The following is a 21,252-nucleotide window of genomic DNA, read 5'->3' as shown; positions in this document are numbered from 1 at the left end:
GTTTCTGCCTTTTCAGCTACTCTCATGTGCCCAGTCTTTGGATGCTGACCTTAATAAGTTTGCTTGTGACAGGGAATACAGACGCCGTATCCTTAAATTACACTTCCCTCTTCCTGATCCTTCTCCTTGGATCTCGCCTTAACGCCAGAAGCCAGCACTACCATATGCCATGAAGATGGCTTACCAACTCCTCAGTTTTCCGTCTAAATATTCTTTGTACCTTGTGGTGTATATAAATGTAATATACCTTGAGTTTTGAGCTGTATTCCTTTTTATTCATCTACGTATGTATTTTCATATGTTTAATTTATCAATGTTCTTTCTCTTACATATTGTACTATTACTGTTAACCCCTGCCCTTGTGGCCGTGAAGGGCAATATTGCAATATATTGAATTGTATTATTATTATTATTGCAATAAAGATTTCTAGAATTCACTTTAAAAATGGCGAATTTAACAAATAAAGTAATCACGTGACTTGCCGTGTTATTTTTTTCGGCACTGCAGTACATCTGCGATGTATTTAAACATCCGATCTTAATGTGCCGTTATTTCGACAGTCTACTGTACTTCAGATTAGATTAATAACTAACTTACCGCATCGCCTTTGTCACCTTTCATTCCAGAAAGGCCTTGTAATCCGGGTTCTCCTGAAAGTAGAAAGATTGTTAAATGGAATTCATATATTAATGAACCTTACATAAAATAGAATTAAAATGCTATAGAAGGATAAATGACGGGAAAAGTTACTTTTACAAATTCTCTTCTTTCTCTCTCTCTAAGTAGATATGCCGTCTGTCAGTTAGTATTTTTGAAATGTTCGTGAGAGAATGATTTACGTTATGAAAGGCTAAAATTAGATGGACATAAAGGGGGTGGGAACATTTAAATAGTAATTTTCTTTAAGATTCTCTGTATGAAACATCATTTCTATAATTATGCAAGTCTTATTATTTTTGTATGTATACACTGAAAGGACAGAATTCATGGGATGCCTGATTCCGGGGCAACGCGACGCTGTCACCCCTGTCGCTAGTGGACGAACCCGCCGCTTGGCAGGTATATAGGTACATTGCATCACTGCATTCACGTAGACGGTAATTCGATGTCAGTAGGGTAGATGTCATGAGTTAACCGACTTTGAAAGAGGGATGATAGTGGGTGCCCGAGCATGGGTCACTGCATCGCGGAGGTGTTACAGAAATGGCACTGTTCCTATTCGACAGTATCAAGAGTGTATTGAGAATAAGCCATTTCCGGAATAACATCTCATTGTGGGCAGCGTTGTGGGCGAAGAAAGGTGGTGGATGAACATGGCCGTCGACGTCTGTCTCGCATTGTTTCAGCCAACCGGACTGGCACAAATCACCGCCGACTTCAACGAGGGAGGTGCCAAAACGTCTCCAATAAGACCATCAGGCGATAATTAGCTGCAATAGGTTATGGGAGCCGCCGACCCACCAGAGTCCCAATGCTAACACCATGACACAGGACTCTACGCCTCAACTGGGCGAAAGAACACCGGCACTGAACCTTGGATGATTGGAGACGGGTCTCCTGGTCCGATGAGTCCCGTTTCCAACTATTTCGAACGGCAGGGAGGATGCATATCTGGCGGAAACCGCACGAAGCTATGCACTCGTCATGTCAACAAGGAACTGTTCAGGCAGGTGGATGGTCGGTAATGGTCTGGGCGTTTTCAGCTGGCACACTTTGGAACCTCTGATACGTCTAGACGCATCTCTGAACGGTCCAGTTACGTGTCCATCCTTGCATACCATCTGCATCCTTTCATGGTTATCGTGCCCCCACAGAGCAATAGACTCTTCCAGCAGGAATTCCGCCTCCCCACAGAGCCGTGGTGACTAGAACATGATTCGAAGAGCATTCCACAGATTTTACCACCATAGAATGGCCTCACCGTTCACAGGATATGAACCCTGTGGAACATCTTTTGAATGTTATGGAAAGGTCCGTTCGAGTTTTGGATTCTCTACCCAGGAATTCGACGGAATTAATGACAGCGGTGCAGCAGGCATGGATGGAAATACCTGTGGAATGCTTTCGTGAACTAGTGGACTCAATGCCTCGCCGTGTGACTGCCCTTATCCTAGCGAAAGGTGAGTCTACCCGTTACTGGGTAGTTATCTCATGATTTCTGTCCACTCAGTGTATATATAACTTGATAGTACAGTATCTTATTAGCATTAGTAGAGGCATACGATGCAAGAAAGCAAGCTTATGCAGCATCAGCCGAAAAAAAAAAAAAAACCCCTCCCATTTCACTCCTCCATTCGTTCCAAATGTCTGTCCAGCTCAGCCTTAAATTTATTTGGGCTATCAACTTCCACAACAAAAGATGGAAGTCTGTTCCACCAATCAACTACCCGCTGGTTAAAGGCAAATTTTCCACATCTATTCTACAACTGTCTTTCCTCAATTTGAATCAGTGCCCTCTCAGGTTGTTAATCTGCGCAAGAAGAAGAATCCCATCAGCATTCAGCTTGCTTAAGCCATTCATGGCCTTATACACCTCAGTCAGATCACCTCGCAGGTGCCTACTCTACAGGCGCTGCGATTTGCAGAATTTAAGCCTTTCTTGGTAAGAGCACCCCTTTGCTGCTCTCACCAATCTTGTTGCCCTCCTTTGTACTAGCAACGCTACATCCTTCCCAAAATGAGGCCTCCAGACCTGTACACAGTACTCTAGGTGTGGCCTGACCATTTCCTTGTATAACGGGATAATCACTTCCCTGTCCCTGCTAGCAAAATTCCTATATATCATTGACAAGACTCCATGACCTGCCCTGGCAGCCTGGCTGCATTGCTCAGAAAACTTCATATCTGACTGCACAATTACTCCCAGGTCTTTTTCATTTTCTACCACCTTAAGTGTAGTACCACACAGTTGGTACGTTTCTCTGGGGTTACTTCTACCCATATGCAGTACTTTGCATTTGTCAATGTTAAACTTCAGTTGCCACTTCTCAGCCCATTTGTCCAAATTATCTAGATTCAGTTGGAATAGCATACTGTCTTTACTTTCGTTAACAACCCTGCTAACCTTTGTATCATCTGCAAACTTGGACATTAAACCTGATATACCTTCATCAATATTACTGATAAATATACAAAATAACAATGGGCTGAACATCGAACCCTGGGGAACTCCACTAATAACATTTGTCCACGAAGAGCAGTGTCCATTGATTACCACTCTCTGTCGTCTCCCACTCAACCATCCCTTTATCCGTTGTAGCAACTTACCCTTAATGCCATCCCGCTTAAATGTTCACAGCAGTCTTCCATGTGCAACAGTATCAAAAGCTTTCCTTAAATCCAAGTATATGATATCAAAATTATTTTTGGCATTCAGTTCCTTTGTGACCACATCATAGTATTGAGTCAAATTGGTCAGACAAGACCTCCCTTTAACAAACCCATGCTGTGTCTTAACACAAGGAACACAAGTTAAACTAACAGGTCTATAGTTACTTGTGTCACCTTTTTAACTCCCTTTGTGAATTGGTGATACATTTGCACATCTCCAGTCCATGGGGACTTCACCTGAGTCCAAGGAAGCTCTCATAATTATGGCTAAGGATTTGCTTACCTCCATTGCTGTTGCCTTTTTAATGTAACTGGATCGATCCCATCCACCCCAGGTGCCTTTTTTATGTTTAACTTCAACAATTTCTCCTCCACTTTGCTCTCAATTATTACAAAATCACTTAGCTCCCTGTTAGTTTGATAAACTTCTGACACTCTCCTCATTGAATAGCTCCTAGTTACATTGAATAGCCAGCAAAACACTCATTCAGTTTATCAGCTACCTGAGCATGATCATCAATAGTCAACCCATCTTATGTTAAGTGGTCCAATCTGATTCATCCCTTCCTTTCTAGAGTTTACGTAAGTAAAGAACTCTTTACTGTTTTTCTTTGCATCCTTTGCCAAGGATTTGTCGTAATCTGCCTTCGCCTGCCTAACCTCCTTTGTGATTTGATTGCAGACTAGTTTATATCTGCCATAGGCTTCTGTGTCACCTAATACTTTATATGCATTCCATACATTTTTCTTCTCTGCCACGAGCCTCATTAGTTCATCTGACATCCATTTAGGCCTAAACCTTGAACAGTATTTCTTAGTTGGAATGAAAAGCCTAGTAGCATCCAAAATTAAGTTCCTGGAGGTTTTCCATTTAGAATTCAACGTTGGTAACATCATCAGTTGATCCCACTGTATAGAATTTAAAAACTGTCTGAAACCCCTGTAGTCACATTTACGAAAGCAATAGCCCTTCCCTTTAGCCTTGATGGTAGTTACATCTTGAAGTAATTCCCACATCAGGAGATTGTGATCACTGTCACCCAGTGTTTTCTTTATCTGCAAAGTCTCAATGCATGAATAATCACTGCTGGTAATAAGATCAAGAGTATTACTCCCTCTGGTTGCCTCTCGAACATGTTGCTGTAGAAAACAGTCAGAAAACTTTTGATAAATCCAAAACGTCTTGCTAGTGTGCGAGTGACCAATCCACAAGTTCCAGTCGATATCTGGAAGGTTAAAACCCCCCATTATGTGATAGTCGATAATATAAATTAATCTATAAGAACACTTAAATCATCTAAAATCTAGGAGAGAAGATAGTTGGAATTTGGTTTTCGTCGCAGACCGGAGGGATTTTTCCAAAAGGTTTTTTTTTTTTTTTTTTTTATGTGAAAACATTTGTAGCGGTACCTAACAATGGAATGTAATGAAAATGCCAGACGAAAAACAAAATTTTTAAGAAATATTTGTATTGTTGCAGTCATATGACAAACACTTGTATTGTTGCAGTCAATATGACAAACACTTGTATTGTTGCAATTATACTTCCTGCAATTACAACTGCGGGAATTATGATTTTGACGTCATACTATTCAACAAATGGCTACTATAAAATTACTAATTAGGCTATTGGCTTGGATTTCGCTAACCTCTTCAAGCCAAGGAGGTTTTCACATAAAATAAAACATCTTTCGTGCATACATGGTACAAACGCTTTTTTTTTTTTTTTTTTTTTGATTTAGCGCTCTAGTTAGGATTATGTTTTACAATCATATTTTCATTTACTTAAAATGCAGTATATAGAATAACAGACGCCGCATAATGATGTCTCGTGGCCGTCATTTTGGAAGATGATAGGTATGTATCCTTGCTTAGTGGAGATTTCGTTGCCCCTTAAAGCATGCTACATCATTAGCTAATGAACACAGTGTTTTCCAGCGATCTTCGAAGTGAAAATTTAAATCAAATTATTATCAAATGTCACTTCCAACTTAGTATGTCGACTGAAGACTGCAAATGGGAAAAACTTAATATTCAAGTTTCAGGGAGAAGATGCTGTGATATTTCTGAATTTATACGGTTTTCAAACTGCATCGTATACAGTATTCTAAGAGGATGGGAAGTATATCGTTGATATTTAGGTGTAATATGGATCATTACGTTGACGTCATCTGCACAGCATAAGTTTTCATACACAGTTGAACAAGTGGGCGGAATGAAAACCAGCCCAGATAGCATGTTCCCCTTGTTTTTCTACGCAAATGAACATTTGATTGCCAGTAATAAATCGGAAAAAAATTTTCGCTGTGAAGGGAGAGACCTCAGAAAGTAGCTTAAAATGTCATCTTCGATGTCTAAGCCATGTTTGGAGACGTGCCCAGCTTATGAGCTGGATATGTCTATTTACCGAGTTGAAGGCCACTTGCAAATCGAGATGGGTAACAATGTGGGCACCTTCTATCGCGAAGGCCGTCAGGACGCTAACTTGTTGCCGAAATGTAGTTTGTTCAAAGTGGCATATATTTGGTTAATTAATGTGCTGCATGTGTGGAAGATATTCTGGGAATGGTTACCACATGAGTTTATAATCTGCATTGTCTCTGATAATAGGGTGACCAGACGTCCCAGTTTTTCTGGATTTTCCGAGTTTTCAGTGTTTTGTACCGATGTCTTGAATTTTTTTTTTTATGATGTATATTCAGTTTTCTGAAATTTTAAATATATTGGTTTACCCCGCAATTTTTATCATCTCCGCTTGCACGAATTTATTTTCAATCTCAAACTAGATGCATCAAATATGGCTTCATAAAGCATTTCTCTGCATCATGTAATACAGTCGGGGGTTGAGAGATTGTCTTGTATTGTTGAAGTGGTCGTGGTAAAATATTGTCATAATTTGTAAACCATGCGGCATATCTACGGAAAAATTGAGAGAATTTTGTTCTTTAGAGGATGTAAGATATAACATGAAATTGACTCATACAAAAGGTCTCTGATTTAGTGTTTTGAACCAGCCATACACCGAGTATTAAGAATTTGCAAAGTATTTAAGGCTTGCAGAAGAAAAACTGCCGAAATTTATTGTAAAATTTTTTGATTCCTTTTGAAAGAAGCATACTACTATGTTATATATAGAGGGCATTTCAAAATTATGCATACACACTTTAAAAAAATTTATATTTATTGAACAATATGCACCAATTTAATTTTCTTAAACTCATTTCGTAGTTTAAAATCAGACAATTTTTTTACAATAATTTAATTTTTGTTTTATTTTATATATACCTCTAAAACGATGAAGAGTACCCAATTAAGTTTTGAAGAAAGAAAGGCAATTATAAAATGGTATTGGAAATATGAAAATGTCAATGAAGTTCAGCGTGCTGCCTATAAATCGTCACAATTGTGTTTACTGAGCCACTAAAAATCCACACATCACTCTACAGAAAGATGTCAATCTACTGGGCATTACTGTGTGGATGATGCTCTTTTCACGTGGAATGATTGGTCCCTTTCGATTCAATGACACTGTTAATGGAAAAAAAAATTATCTGGATATGTTGAGGGAGTATGCTGTACCAAAAATCAGAGACATTTTTGCAGATATATTGGTGTATTTTCAACAAGATGGTGCATCTCCACATTTATCCTATAGCTGTGCGCGATTGATCATGACAATGAATTTCATGATCACTGGATAGGTCGTCCAGGGGAGTGCTTTTGAATATCCTGCAAGATCATCTGATCTCACTCCTTTAGATTATTTTGCTTGGGGATACTTGAAAAATCGGATTTACAGTCACAAACCGTAAAGACTGGAGGAATTGTGGATGAAAATTCAACAAGAAGCAGAAAACATTTTACTTGATTTGTGCATTTCAGTATGTAGATCTGTTGAAGATAGATGCCGCTCATGCATTAATGCTGATGGAAGGCATTTTGAACAATTAAAGTAAAGTTTTGTTGTTGTAAAAAAATAATGTTTTTTGCCTTAAAAGTATCAAAAAAATTAAATTTGTATACACTTGAGTGATCATTGAATTATGACTATCTACCTAATACTTAGTAGGTCCTCCTTTTTGCTCTCAGTATAGCAGCTATCCGATGTGGCATTGATTCAACAAGATGTCGGAACCGTTCGGGAGGTATGGCCAACCAAGCTGTGTGTAATGCGGTCAGCAATGCAGGTATGGGGTGATTGGCGTATCCAGACGCCGATATGCCTTTACATATTGTCCCATAACTGCTCTCTGGGATTGATATCGGGGAAGTTCGGAGGCCAATCGATATTCTGGAAGTCAGAACTGTGTTTCTCAAACCAGTCCTACAACAAGTGCCCGATGGCTCGGCGCATCTTGGAAGACACCATCGTTATTCGGGAAAAAGTGTAACATAGCAGGGTGTATACAGTCAGCAAGCAGTTGACGATAGCGGAGACCACTGATACGTTGTTCCTCATGCACCAGGGGTTCAAGTTCCTGCCACTGAAACATGCCCCACACCATGCAAACGCCTCCACCGACCTGCACTTTTGATACCATGCATGATGGATGAAGAGCCTCATGTTCTTGACGCCAAATCCTTATACGACCATCCACGGTGTGTAGTAAATAACCTGACTCATCCCACTAGCACACCTTCTTCCAGTCTTCTAATGTGCAACTTGCATGCTCTTTGCACCAAGCGAATCTTTTACGCCGATGAACCTTGGTTAGGAGAGGATGCTGTAGGGGTCGTCTGCTGGTATAGCCCATACGTACGAGCATACGACGCGTGGTCATGCCAGATATTGTTCCGGGTTGTCCCACGTTGTATTGGGCAGTCAACTCTTCAACAGTGCTGCGCATCGTCGTCTGTACGAGTTGTCGGACCCGGTGCTCACCGCTAACATCAACCTTTCGCTAACCTTTGCAGTTTTGCCGCCGGGTCGTTGTTTGACCATTTTGACGCCAGTCCTGGTACACTTTAATACGGCGGCTCTCGAACACTCCACCAGTTCAGCCGTTTGGGAAATCGAGGCACCAGCTCGTCGAGCACCCAGAATCTGTCGTTTATTAAATCCTTCCTTTTACCCATCACGCTCGGAATTTTACTACTTACTGAACCACTGACACCTTATCTATGCTACTTAGGTCGACTAACTGCGCACTCTCGTATCTCACGTGGTCAACGGGTCGCATTCAGCTTTCATAGGGGTGGTCATAATTCAGTGATCACTCAGTGTATATTGTTCATTAAATATAAATTTTAATAGGTGCCTCCGTAGCCAGGTGGGCAGGAGCAGCAGTGCATGCTTTTTGATTAGACCGGGGTTCGAGCCCGTGATCACGAAATACGGAGGATGCGAAAGGTCAGGGAATGACCACCACATATCCCCGGAGCAATATGGCTTTAGTTGCTAATGCTCCTAAAAACCAAATAAACAAACAACAACATAAAATTTTAAAGTGTGTATACATAATTTTGAAACACCTTGTAGTACGTTTGACATATTCAATATGTAAATACTAAAAATTGAATCTCCTGAAAATTTCATAATAGAAGTCATGAGGTACTTGCATCAGAAGCTCAAATACCCATGGGCAGCGGATTGTCAAACATTGGAATAAGTTACTTCTAAACATGGTGGAGGCAGTTAATCTGACCATGTTTAAAGCAGAATTGGCTGATTGAAAATGGGAACAGTAGGAATATTGTTTTATTTAAATTATTATTATTATTATTATAATTCTCCCTTATGGGGGTTTCGTCCCGTACTCGTACAAAGTGCACAGAGTGATTGTTATGTTTGGAGTTACTGTTGGTGGAGGAATTCTCTGGCTATCAGTAACTTTGAGATACGGATAGTATAACGTCCGTTGCATTTTTTATTTTTTTTCTGCTCTCTCCTTTTCTTTAAGATTTTATTCTTCGATAGGGTACCCCTATTCAATTTAGTTTGTTAATTTTCGTGTTTTCTGTCTTTTAAAATGTTTACGTTAATATGTTTGACTATCAAATTAATATAATTCGTTAGTTAATTTACAGTTTTGCAATTTAATTTCAGTCAGCAGATGCTATGTTGCTTATTTGCATTTTAATTTCACTTTTAATTGTTTCCTTATTATAATTATTGGGATAACCGTATTTTAGACTTGTCTGTCTTGATCAATCACATCTGGACATCCTTAGTTCCTTTGTTGTTAGAAAGTCATGATAGAAATGCGGATGTTTGGGATTTCCGATGTCTCTTAAAGTCACTGTGGTCACTTAAACTTTCTTTTTAGGTATCTTTAGTGGGTATCTTTGCATTCATCCATTGGGTTAAGTGTAGTTGAGATTTCCTAGTTTGTTTCCGGAATTAGTTTTTCCCCATACTTCAAGAAGGCGACCGTGCTACTGTGTTTCCCTGCGAGATTGTGGGCTTCTTCTTATTTATTTATGAAATTTTCCTATTTTTATTTTAATTTTGCTGGTGGTAGTCGGCGTCTCGTCAGCATTACTAGTTGCACTTTGTAACTATCTCTTTAGTGTTTTTATTTCACAAACATAATTTGATTACGCGACGTTTTGTTTTCTATTTTAATTACCATAGTATATTTCCAATTAATCTGGCTCTACGGGGGGGATGATCGCCCGATCGCTCCCTACTGACTTTAGCCTACGCTACACTGTATTCCTTGATAAGAGCTACGATATAAGTTATGTGCAGACATTTTTTTCTTACATTTGGCTGAGGCGCCTCCGTAGCCAGGTGGGAAGGGGCAGCAGTGCGTACCACACACTTCTTGATTAGACCGGGGTTCGAGCCCGTCACCACCAAATGCGGAGGATGCGGAAAGGTCAGAGAATGACCACCGCATATCCTGGAGCAATATGGCCTTAGTTACTAATGCTCCTAAAGACCAAATAACAACATTTGGCTGTTAATGTTAGATATTGGTTTCCCTACTATATTTTTGACCCGAATGGCCTTCACCTTTCCTGTGGTTACATGATTGTCTAATGGAATTGTGCTCATAGCATTAAGATGACACTTTCGGACACTTTGAAGGACATGATGACTTCCACAAGTCGGCCGATCTGTATCCTTCCAACGACTTCCCATTAGTTAAAATAGTCCAAGTGGTATATCTCCTTGCTATGCACAATTTGAAAAAGAAGACAGTTCAGGTACTTCTCTGGCTTATCAAGAATAAAAGTAAAAAATACTATTCAAACCCATATCTAAAAGAGGGAAGAAATTGAATCTACATTTTTAATGAAAATTTATGTATATTCTTTGGAACAGCACTTAAATTTTTTATATATGGCATATAAAATTAATTATTTAATTTCAATTAAAAAATTAAAAAATAATTGAAAAAAATATATTTTTATACACGCATACGTGTTTATGTTCGTGTTTTTCGTAACTTTCAGTCTGAGTGTTGGTCCATTTTTAACTTTTTAAGATATTTTAAACTGCACGTAGGTAATTAAACTAACTTCTGGTAAATTAATTTCTACTGAGGTTTCATTGATGTGTTAAAACGTTTCTAATGTAGGGTTAATTTATATATATTTAAAAGTTTTTTTTTTAAATTCGTTACCGTCCTTATTTTGGTAATTCTGAAGTGTTTAGTTATATTGTTTGTGGTTAACACTATGGTAGTTTATCATGAAAATTATTTTGCAGTCTGTTATCGGTGGTAAGTGTCCATCTCAATTCTGTTAAGAATATGTTTTTTCTTTCTATCAGAGTTTTCAGTTAATGTAATGAGTGGACTGTGTAAGGTCGGACTGCTTGTTGCTATTTATTTGTCTCACCTTTGAAACACTAATTGTTAAGCTATATTTCCTAGTTTAGTTTGTGCGCAGTTTAATATGGAGATTGTTCACAAGTTAATATGTTGATTTATACAAGTCATGTCCCTGGATAGTATCGCTGTTTCCTCACATCAGTTGGAAATAGCCTTAAAGCAGTTCGATTTCCGTTGCTAGCCAGAGTTGAAGTATAGTTCCAATCAGAATTGAAGGAGTCTTACATACTATTTTCGTGTCTTGACCAAGTTAGTTGGTCTCTGGCTAGAGCAGCTTAGTTTTATTTCCTGAAACTCTTCTTTGTCATCGCGAAAATGGGCCACCTGACCATAGCTTACAGACAAAAATGAAATTCATTTCAGGTTGCACAATGGGCTCGTCCGTCTCATGCAATAGGAGTCCCTTATGGAGTCGCAATTAGCATGCAATAGGAGTCCCTGTTAGTCACAACCCCAACTAGTTGAGGTTGTGACTAATAGGAGAACATCAGCTTCAAAATACGCGAGTGCGGTGGACTCTGCCTTTTGAAGACAACATATCCTTGTTTCGTTATTCCTGTAATTTGATGTACTGAAATGTAACTTGTATTGCCTCAGGGGCTCACATTTGGTGAGTATGGGCTTCTTTTTCTTGGTGATTCCCTTCTACTTCTCTCTCTCTCTCCCCCCCTCCCTCTTTCACAGGGTAACATGGGAAATTTTTTTTTTTTTTGGCTGGTGCAGCATAAGCCCCAGGCTTCCTTGCACCATATGGGTAATAATAATAATAATAATAATAATAATAATAATAATAATAATAGCATGATACTTTAAAATCATCAAATTCTATTGTCTATGGAAGTTTATCGGTATTTTATGACTCAGCGTTTGACTCAGTCCCACATGAGCGGTTGCTTTATAAGCTGGAACAGGTTGGAATCACTGGGAAAATCCTTAGGTGGATAGAAGGATGGCTTCAGGGCAGGAGGCAGAGGGTTGTGATAAATGGCTATTCCTCAGATTGGGTTGATATAAGAAGTGGGGTTCCCCAAGGATCAGTATTAGGACCAATGTTGTTTTTAATTTTCATAAACGACATTGATGAAGGGATAGAGGGCGTGATGTCTAAATTTGCAGATGATGTTAAAATTGGTAGAGTAGTTAATGATCACTGTCAAGCTGAGCTTCTTCAGAGAGACCTAGATAGACTTCAAGAATGGTCAGAAAAATGGCAGATGTGCTTTAATCCAACAAAGTGTAAGGTATTACACCTGGGAAACAGTAATCCCAAAAAAACTTATTCACTTGGTGGAGTTCAATTAAACCCAGTACTGGAGGAAAGAGACTTGGGTGTTACGATACGGTCAGACATGAAATTCTCTGAGCATTGTAAACAGGTTGCAAGGAAGGCCCATGGTGTCCTATCGATGATCTATCGAACTTTTGCAAGTAGAGATAGGGACGTGATAATCCCATTATATAAGGCTTATGTTAGACCACACTTGGAATACTGTGTTCAAGTATGGATACCGCACCTAAAGAAAGACATCGAGCTTCTTGAAAGGGTGCAAAGAAGGGTAACTCGCCTGGTGAGATCGGCAAAAAGGACGTCCTTATGAAGAAAGACTTCGAATATGTGGGTTGCAGAGTTTGGAAACTAGACACCTTAGAGGAGATTTGATTGAGGTGTTTAAGGCTCTGAGAGGCATCAGTAAAATGAATGAGGACAAAATTTTCAAGATTATAAATGATGCTAGAACTAGGGGACATAAATTCAAGTTACGGGGGGAAATGTTTAGATTGGACTGCAGGAAGTTTTATTTTAGCCAGCGAGTTATAAATTACTGGAATAAGTTGCCTTCATGGGTGGTAGAGGCCGACAGTTTGGGGAAATTCAAAGGTCATCTGGATAGTATTTTCGGGTAAGGGAAGCGCATAGGATGATAGGTTTAATTTCCTTTTTTTTTATTTTTTTATTTATTAATTATTATTATTTAGTTATTTATTTTATTTATTTATTTATTTTTTTTTTGTTTTTATCATTGTTTTGTTCGGATTTTTTTTTTTTTTTTTTTTTTTGGCTGGTGCAGCATAAGCCATAGGCTTTCTTGCACCATGCGGCCGTTACTAATAATAATACTAATACTAATACTAATGAACACTTTTTTTCAAGAAAAGGGTGAACAGAAAGTGGACATGGAAGAGTCCAAATGGATTAACAACTAATGAAATCGACTTCATCCTCACTAACAGAAGATATATTGTGAATGATGTTACCATCCTGAATAAGGTAAATGTTGGAAGTCATCACAGAATGGTGAGATGTACACTTGATATAGATGTAGGAAAGGAAAGGAAAAAACTGACTCGAGTAAATAATACAAAGATCTTTGAGATAACAGAAGAGGAGAAAAAGCAGATGTACTGGAACTTAAGAACAAGTTTGAGCTTCTGCAGACTGCTCAGGACCAAGATATCGACGAAGAATATTACAACTTTCTGAAAGTGATAAAGCCCAAGAAACCTATAGGGAAAAAGAAATCGAAAGAAGAAAAAAAATTAGTCAACACTTGTTATGATGAACCGAAGGCGACAAATGAAGAGCAAGATAAACACTAACAAGGAGAAAATTGAGTATACTGAGTTATGCAAAGCCATTAGAAAGAGACTCAGAGAGGACATAAGATTTAAGACAAGAAAAGTAGAACAAGCATTAAGGGAAAACAAAGGACTTAAATCAGCGGCCATGAGCAGTAATACAGAAAGACAAATGATACTGAAACTGAAGAATAGTGATGGTGTACTTATAAATAGCAGAGAAGGCATAATTCAAATAGCAGAAAACTACTATAGAGAATTATACAAGAAGCGAGGGAATGATTCCAGCAGTGGGGAAGATGGATCGCAAATTAGCAACACATTCGACATACCCGATATTCTTCCTGATGAGGTAGAACATGCATTGAAGAAAATCAAGAATCAGAAAGCCCCGGGGGAAGATGAAGTTACTATAGAGTTGTTAAAATTGGGAGGAAGAGACATGCACAAAAACTGGCAAGACTCTTCACAAAATGCATTAGAAAAGGTGTGACGCCTAAGCAGTGGAATAATGCAATCAGAGTTTGGCTGCATAAGAAAGGAGAATCAAAAATTGGAAATTAAAGACCAATTAGCATGTTATCCCACATCTACAAGTTGTTCACAAGGGTCATTACTAACAGATTAGAAAGGATACTTAATGAGAATCAACCGAAAGAGCAAACTGGCTTTAGGACAGGATTCTCAACTATGGATTACCTTCACATAATATCACAGCTAATGGAGAAACAAAATGAATATAAAACGCCATTATGCCTGGAATTTGTGGATAATGAAAAGGCATTTGACTCCATACAGCATAAGGCAATGTTTCGGGCACTGGAAACACAAGGCATAGATACCCCATATATTATGATTTTGAAGAAAATATATGAGAACGCTACCTCCTTTGTTAGACTACACAAAGACAGTAGGAAATTTAAAATCGAGAAAGGAGTTCGACAAGGAGACACAATATCTCCGAAGCTGTTTACTGCTGCCCTTGAGGAAGCTTTCAGAAGATTAGACTGGTCGCAGAAAGGAGTCAATGTGAATGGAGAGTACCTAAACCATTTACGATTTGCAGATGACATTGTGGTCATAAGCCACGATCCCAAAGAATTAGAGGGAAATCTTAATCAGTTATGTACAGTTAGTAAAGATTTTGGACTAAAGATGAATATGGCTAAAACAAAATTAACGATGAACAAGTATGCCACAGAAAGGGACATAATGATTAAAGGAGCAGTAATTGAAAAGGTGGAGTCATATATTTATCTAGGACAAGTTATTAGCTGTAATAATGATAAATGGCTGGAAGTCAAGAGAAGAATAAATTTTGGATGGATAGCATTCAGGAAATATAGTCACATACTGAAGAGCAATATCCCTGTTTGTGTGAAATGTAAAATAATGAACCTATATATACTCCCCACCATGACTTATGGAAGTGAAACTTGGGCACTCACCAAAAGAATGGAAGAGAAGCTGAGAACTACACAGCGAAGAATGGAACGAATTATATTGGGAATTAGACTGTTAGATAAGAAGAGAAACACATGGATTAGGCAGCAAACTCAAGTAAAGGACATTCTTATCAAAACTAAAGAACTAAAATGGTCTTGGGCAGGACACATAGCTCGGAGACATGATGACAGATGGACTAAGAACATAACAGAATGGTACCCAAGAGGAGCTAGAAGAAAACCTGGAAGACAAAGGCGGAGATGGATAGATGAAATTCATGAGTGTGTGGGTAGTAAATGGATGGCCATTGCACAAAATAGAAGGAACTGGAAAGTTGCCGGAGAGGCCTTCATCCTGCAGTGGATTGAAAATGGCTGATGATGATGATTTGGCATGGCAACAACAAACTTCTTAATCCCCAATGAATACACCGTTTTGGCAAAGTAAAAATACCTTTGTTAATTGTAAACACTTTTGTATTCAGCATTCTAAACACTCACCTCTCTTGGAAAAAAAAAAAAAGGTTTCAAAAATATTTCAGCAGCAACCGAATTAAAGTTGCACTAACGTTTTGTCACAATTACGATGTTTTATCATTCTGTTCTACATAGGTAAAAGGAAAACTTAAATGGTATAAATGATTAGATCATAAATTCCGAAAGTTCAGGAAATGAAAGATATGCGAAATGAAAAGCTTACCTGGCAATCCTACTTGCTCACAATTACAATTTGCAGGGGGACCAGGCGGTTGATAACCTGTAGGTGGTGGATAAGGTCTAGGATTAAAATAACGATCCACGACCTCGTCACTAGGAGGTAGTGGATATAGTGTTGGATTTGGATATCTTGGGTCTTGTGTTCTGGGGTCCCATGATGGCCGAGCTGTATGCCTGCGTTGGAGCGGTTCAGGAGCAACAGTGTTTTGAGATTCCGACAAAAGATTAACTGCGTGCTCCCTTCTTAAAGTTCTAGGTGGATCCAACGAACGTTGTTCTTCATGTGATTCTGAATGTTGATGATTATTTTCCCAATGACTTGATGATGCTGGTGGTAGAGCTTGGGGAGCAAGATCTATGCGATCCTGTTCCCATGGATGAGCAGTAGGTTGAATCTGCATACTCCGAGAACTAACCCTTTCTCCGTCCCAGTGTGAAGGTGGCGTAGGAATAACTCTTTGTCGTGATGCCAATCGGTCCCTATATTCCGAATTCTCCCTTTCTTGAGCGTAGTGAGCCCTAGATATATTTTGTACTTGAGGAACCACATGCCTTTCAGAATAAGGACAACCTGTCGGGAAAGTAAAAAACTAGATAAAATTTTTATTGCCCGGTAAATCATGTTATTTATAGAAACAATAGCCAAGGGCTAACAATGCATTTCCTGATTTGTTAAGCCCTGGTTCTAGCCGTGAAGGGTATTGTATTCATATAATCTGCGAAGATCATCTATGGACATTTCATCAATAATTACAATATTAAAACCAAAAAACAAATTACTGTAATATTTGGAAGTTGATAAAAGAATTTGTGTAAATGAACGTAAAGATGTATAATGCTTGGTTGCTTTATTAGGATCGATGAGAACCACATTTTTGAAACGTATTTATGGAAACTAGGCACATGAATTTAATCAAGTAGTACGTGACGTATGCAGGAGACCATGATAAAGATGTGTGTAGAGGGGATAAAACTAGGGTGATCAGTTCACTAACAATGAAGAAAGCAAAGGATCTTATCACATTCAAACGAGGTATGATCGTCATTATGCTTCTAGCATGTGCTGCGCTACAAAAAAAAAAAAAAAAAAAAACCAATGTATTCCTCCTGTCGAGTTCTCCAATTAGTATAGTCGACAGAATTTCTACCGGTGGGTTAAAGTTATTCACTAGCTATTCTGCGATGTATTCACGAAACAGTTCCACGCTTTCTCATCAACGTAGTGTTGGGCTAAGAAACGCATTGCTTACGTAAGCAGTCGGTACCATGAATTATGTGGGTGAAAGGTATACGGAATGAGAGGGAAGAGGGCAACTAACGAATGACATTCAACCATCTGTAGAATTTCTCTCGATTGTAGTTGTTATTCGAGTGCTCTCCATGAATGGAGAAATGCAGGAAAAACATATCGAGTAATGGAATGACCTCTTCTGCGTTTGAAACGAACTGTTAAAGTTGACCCTCGTCAAATGGCAATACATTTCGTTGATGTCTTCAATGCAGGAATCTCTCGATCGATTAGTACTCACACCAGGCAGTAAACTTTGAAGAGAATGGACTGTGGCATTCTCAAATCTGCGCGGTAGCACAGTGACATCGTCACCATCTTCCCCACACCGGGTGGAAAAGGCCCAGGTTCGAATCCCGTCGATGATACGAGGAATTTTAATGGGCTTTTTCAGTTCGTGGCTGAGTTAGTCGGTCTCAGGCGTAGATAGCAAGGTTTTTTCCCCCGAAACTGGGATTTTTAGTCCAACAAAACAGGCAAATCGACCAGAGAACACATGCAATTTACAAACACAAAACGCATGGGTAGATGTAATCAGTTACGAGTGACCCTATCACGAGATTACGAGTGACGTCATCTTCAGCTTCCACCAGAAGCGAATTCATTGCAACAATGCAAGTTACAAAATATTGTAACTTGCATCGTTGTAATCATGATGGCAACAATAATTTATCTTCTACTGGACTAAATTTTGCACGGAGCTTCATCTTAGCTCTATACTAGAGAAAAAACTTTCAAACCTCTGAAAATTGCAATAGTTTTTTCAGGATAGTGGAAAATATGAACATGTGATCAGGGAAATTTTCTCATGTAATAAGCGGATTAATGTGGACGTATAGCATATCGTTGGAAAGGAATTTAGAAACAGAAATGTTAAGTATAAAAGATTTTCGGAAACTGGGAAATGCGTTAATTCGAAAACGCATCTAGTTTCATCACGTGTTGTTTTCAGATTGAATGTAATTTTTTTCTTTACAATTAAACTCTGAGGCTGGAAAGAGTTCTGCACATTTAAGAAAACATTCTTCAACTTGGATATGCCATCGGATTTTTCGATAAATACTACACGTAATGGAACAACTATAGATGGTGTTTTTAGTTGTGAACTAAAATCTCTTCAATGTAAAAATTATATATCCTACTTTATTCATCACAGCTCAATACTTTCAGTAACCGATATGTAATTATTATTAATAAAATAAAAACATTGTTATGTTATTATCCATGAATTTTATTAATATCTGAAAATTAAAACGTTTTTAACGCCTGCCGATGACTCTTAAATGTAAAACATGTTAAATATGCTAGCGGCAAGACACATTATGTACCTGGTACAGATATATATATTTTTCCCCCTTTTTTTTGTGGCAGTCTCAAGGAGGGTAGCATGGTTTTTTCTTACGGAAACTCAGGTTTTTTGTCCGGCGAAGAGGTACCCAAAGTTTTGTCACCCGATTCATACTTGCAGTTAAAAGATCATTATTCGCGACAAATCTAAAGAGCGATTGCCATTGAACTCAATGGAGTCTCTCTTAATCTTGCTGCATACCAGGTTGTCGAGGCACGTAGTTCGAGAACCACTGCTATATGCTGTTCCAAAGTGATGGAAGCATTCATGTACGGAGGAAACTACATGAAGCAGTCGCCTGGCTTGCTGCGTACCGTTTTATGGGAGGCTGCTGTTGATGGAAGACTGGTGTTGTTGTGTTTCCGTTCTATACCTTGGTTCTCTGATACAGCTGATCAATAAACCTGACAAGGCAGTTTATTTGACTGTCGCATCAAGTCTTTTTGTGGCAGCATAGCTGGCAAGATACGTTGTTGTGTGCCGCTAGTTGTAAAGGTCTGGGTTTGATTGCCGATGAAGACTGGACGAATTTCTAAAGTCCTCTTCAATCGTAAGCTGTAGTTTCCCATATCATTTTGTCCATCCACTCTAAGTTTATCTAGCTCTTCTTTGATTTTATTCAAACTACCCACTTCACAACACCAGATAGAAGTTTGTTCCAACAACTAACTACCTGCTGACCGAAGGCAAATTTTTGCAAAGCTATCCTGCAACCATCTTTCCTCACTTTGAATATATGCGCCGTCATGCGTGCAGTCTGAGCAAGAGGAAGTCTGCCATCAGAATTTAGCTGACTCAATCCATTCAAAAACCTTAAACACTTCAATCAGATCTCGCGTGTGCCTGCTATCCACACTCTGCAGTTTGTAGAACTGAAGCCTTTTCCGGCAATAGTACCCTTTTGTTCCCCTCACTAATGTTGCTTTTCTCTGTACCGGTTCCAACAGATCAACATTCTTCCTAAAATTAGGTCTCTAGACCTGCATGAAGTACTCAAGACGTGGCCTAACCATTAAAAATAATAACGCCGTTAGTGGCTATCACCCCAGTGCGTGCAATATAGAGGTAATAATCCCTTTGCATTGCCTTAAGCAAAGGGATTATTACCTCTTATCGCTGCTGGCAAAATTCCTGTACATCATTGACAAATCCCCATGAGCTGTCCTAACAGCCCATATGCACTGCTCAGAGCGCTTCATTCCTGTGCACAATGGCTTCTAGGCCTTCGCGGGCACCCCACACCGGGTGGAAAAGACCTGAGTTCGAATCTCGTCGATGACGAGAGGAATTTTTATGTCTTTTTAACGTGGCTGAGTTAGTCTGTCTCAGGCGAGGGTGGCATGGTTTTTTCTCCAGGAAACTTGGGTTTTTCGTCCAGCAAACAGAAAATTGACCTCGGAACACACGCAATTTACAGGCAATATATACAAAGCAACATGTCCCTAGTTGCCGATGCTCTTAAAAAAAAAACTCAATAATAATAATAATTGCTCTAGGTTTTTTTTTCATTCTCTACTACCCTGAGTATGGTATCACACAGTTGGTATGTTAATATGGGATTACTTTTACCTATGTGCAGTACCTTGCATTTGCAACATTAAACTTAAATTGCCACTCAGCTATCTGCTTAATTTGTCTAGGTCGTTTTGGGGTAGCATACCCTGATTAATGTGATTAACTGTCCTGCCAACCGTCGTATCACTTTCAAACCTAGACACAATATTATTAATAAATACAGAAAACAACAGTGGGTCCCACGCTAAACCTTAGAACTCCACTAATAACAGTCCAAGGAGAGCTGTACCTATTGATAACCACTCTTTGCCTTCTTCCTATCGGCCATTCCTTTATTCATAGCAGTAACTTTTCCCCAATGCCATACCGCTCCAATTTGTATAGTAGTCTATTATGAGGAATAATGTCAAACGCTTTTCTGAAATCTAAATTGTATGATGTCAAAAATGTTTTATGCATCCAGTTGCTTTGTTACTGCATCACAGTATATAAGATCGCCCCTTCGCAAATCCGTGCTGTGATCGTAGTATGACTACATTCCTATATAGATGGTCCTGCATTAGTTCTTTAACCAGTGACTCCATAATTTTCTCTGGAAGAGAAAATTATGGAGTCTCTGGTTAAAGAATTGGTTAAAGGTCAAGCTAACAGGTCTGTAATCACTCCTGTACGAGTAATTACAGACCTGTTAACCTCGTAACTCTCTGATCATCCTTTGTAAATTGGCGATATATTCGTACCTCTCCAGTCCGAGGACCTCCTCGGAATCTAAGGATGATATAGCGAAGTCTTTGTAGGTTAGAAGTTTATGTACGTTTAAGTCATAAGCAATCACTTAAAATACTCCTATTACTGAAAAAGCGATAAATATATTTTCCATATTTTTAAATATATAAAGAAGTTTCTAAATAATTATTATTACGAGTACATATTTTCATAATAAAATGAATATTCCAATGCCGTTAGAGGGCTGATACTCTCAATTACTAGTGAATTTTTTTATAAATGATTTACAAAAGTTCTTACCTCTGCTTTTTCCTAAATAGGAAAAGTATGCGCGAAGTAACTCATCTTCCATCCTCTTGAGCCTGCTCCATAGGCTGTAGAAATCTGTGCAAATGAGATGACTTTATTAGAATAAAGAATTATGGTTCTGTTTGACATTTTATTTACATTTCATCCCACAATTCTGTACGATTCTCAAAAATATTTAGAATAAATCAATTTTTTCGCTTGTTTAAGTACCTTTA

General features: G+C 38.7%; 1 protein-coding gene across 1 annotated transcript in view; it reads right to left on the bottom strand.

The window, feature by feature from the left end:
• Window positions 1–570: 570 nt before the first annotated feature.
• The window catches only part of LOC150091512 (uncharacterized), a 36,032-nt gene continuing 15,350 nt past the window's right edge, over window positions 571–21,252 (bottom strand). The window contains exons 2-4 of the mRNA XM_090368687.1: window positions 21,029–21,112; window positions 15,835–16,422; window positions 571–651 (exon numbers count right to left, since the gene is read on the bottom strand). Of these exons, the coding sequence (XP_090224813.1) occupies window positions 590–651; window positions 15,835–16,422; window positions 21,029–21,112 (734 nt within the window). The 3' untranslated portion in view covers window positions 571–589. The remainder of the gene's footprint in view (window positions 652–15,834; window positions 16,423–21,028; window positions 21,113–21,252) is intronic.

This window comes from Mastigoproctus giganteus, chromosome 1 (genome assembly GCF_048544385.1).
Source record: "Mastigoproctus giganteus isolate SK-2022 chromosome 1, ASM4854438v1, whole genome shotgun sequence".
NCBI classification, from domain to species: Eukaryota; Metazoa; Arthropoda; class Arachnida; order Uropygi; family Thelyphonidae; genus Mastigoproctus; species Mastigoproctus giganteus.
The sequence above is the reverse complement of the archived record's forward strand: the minus strand, read 5'-3'. Positions and strand labels throughout refer to the sequence as shown.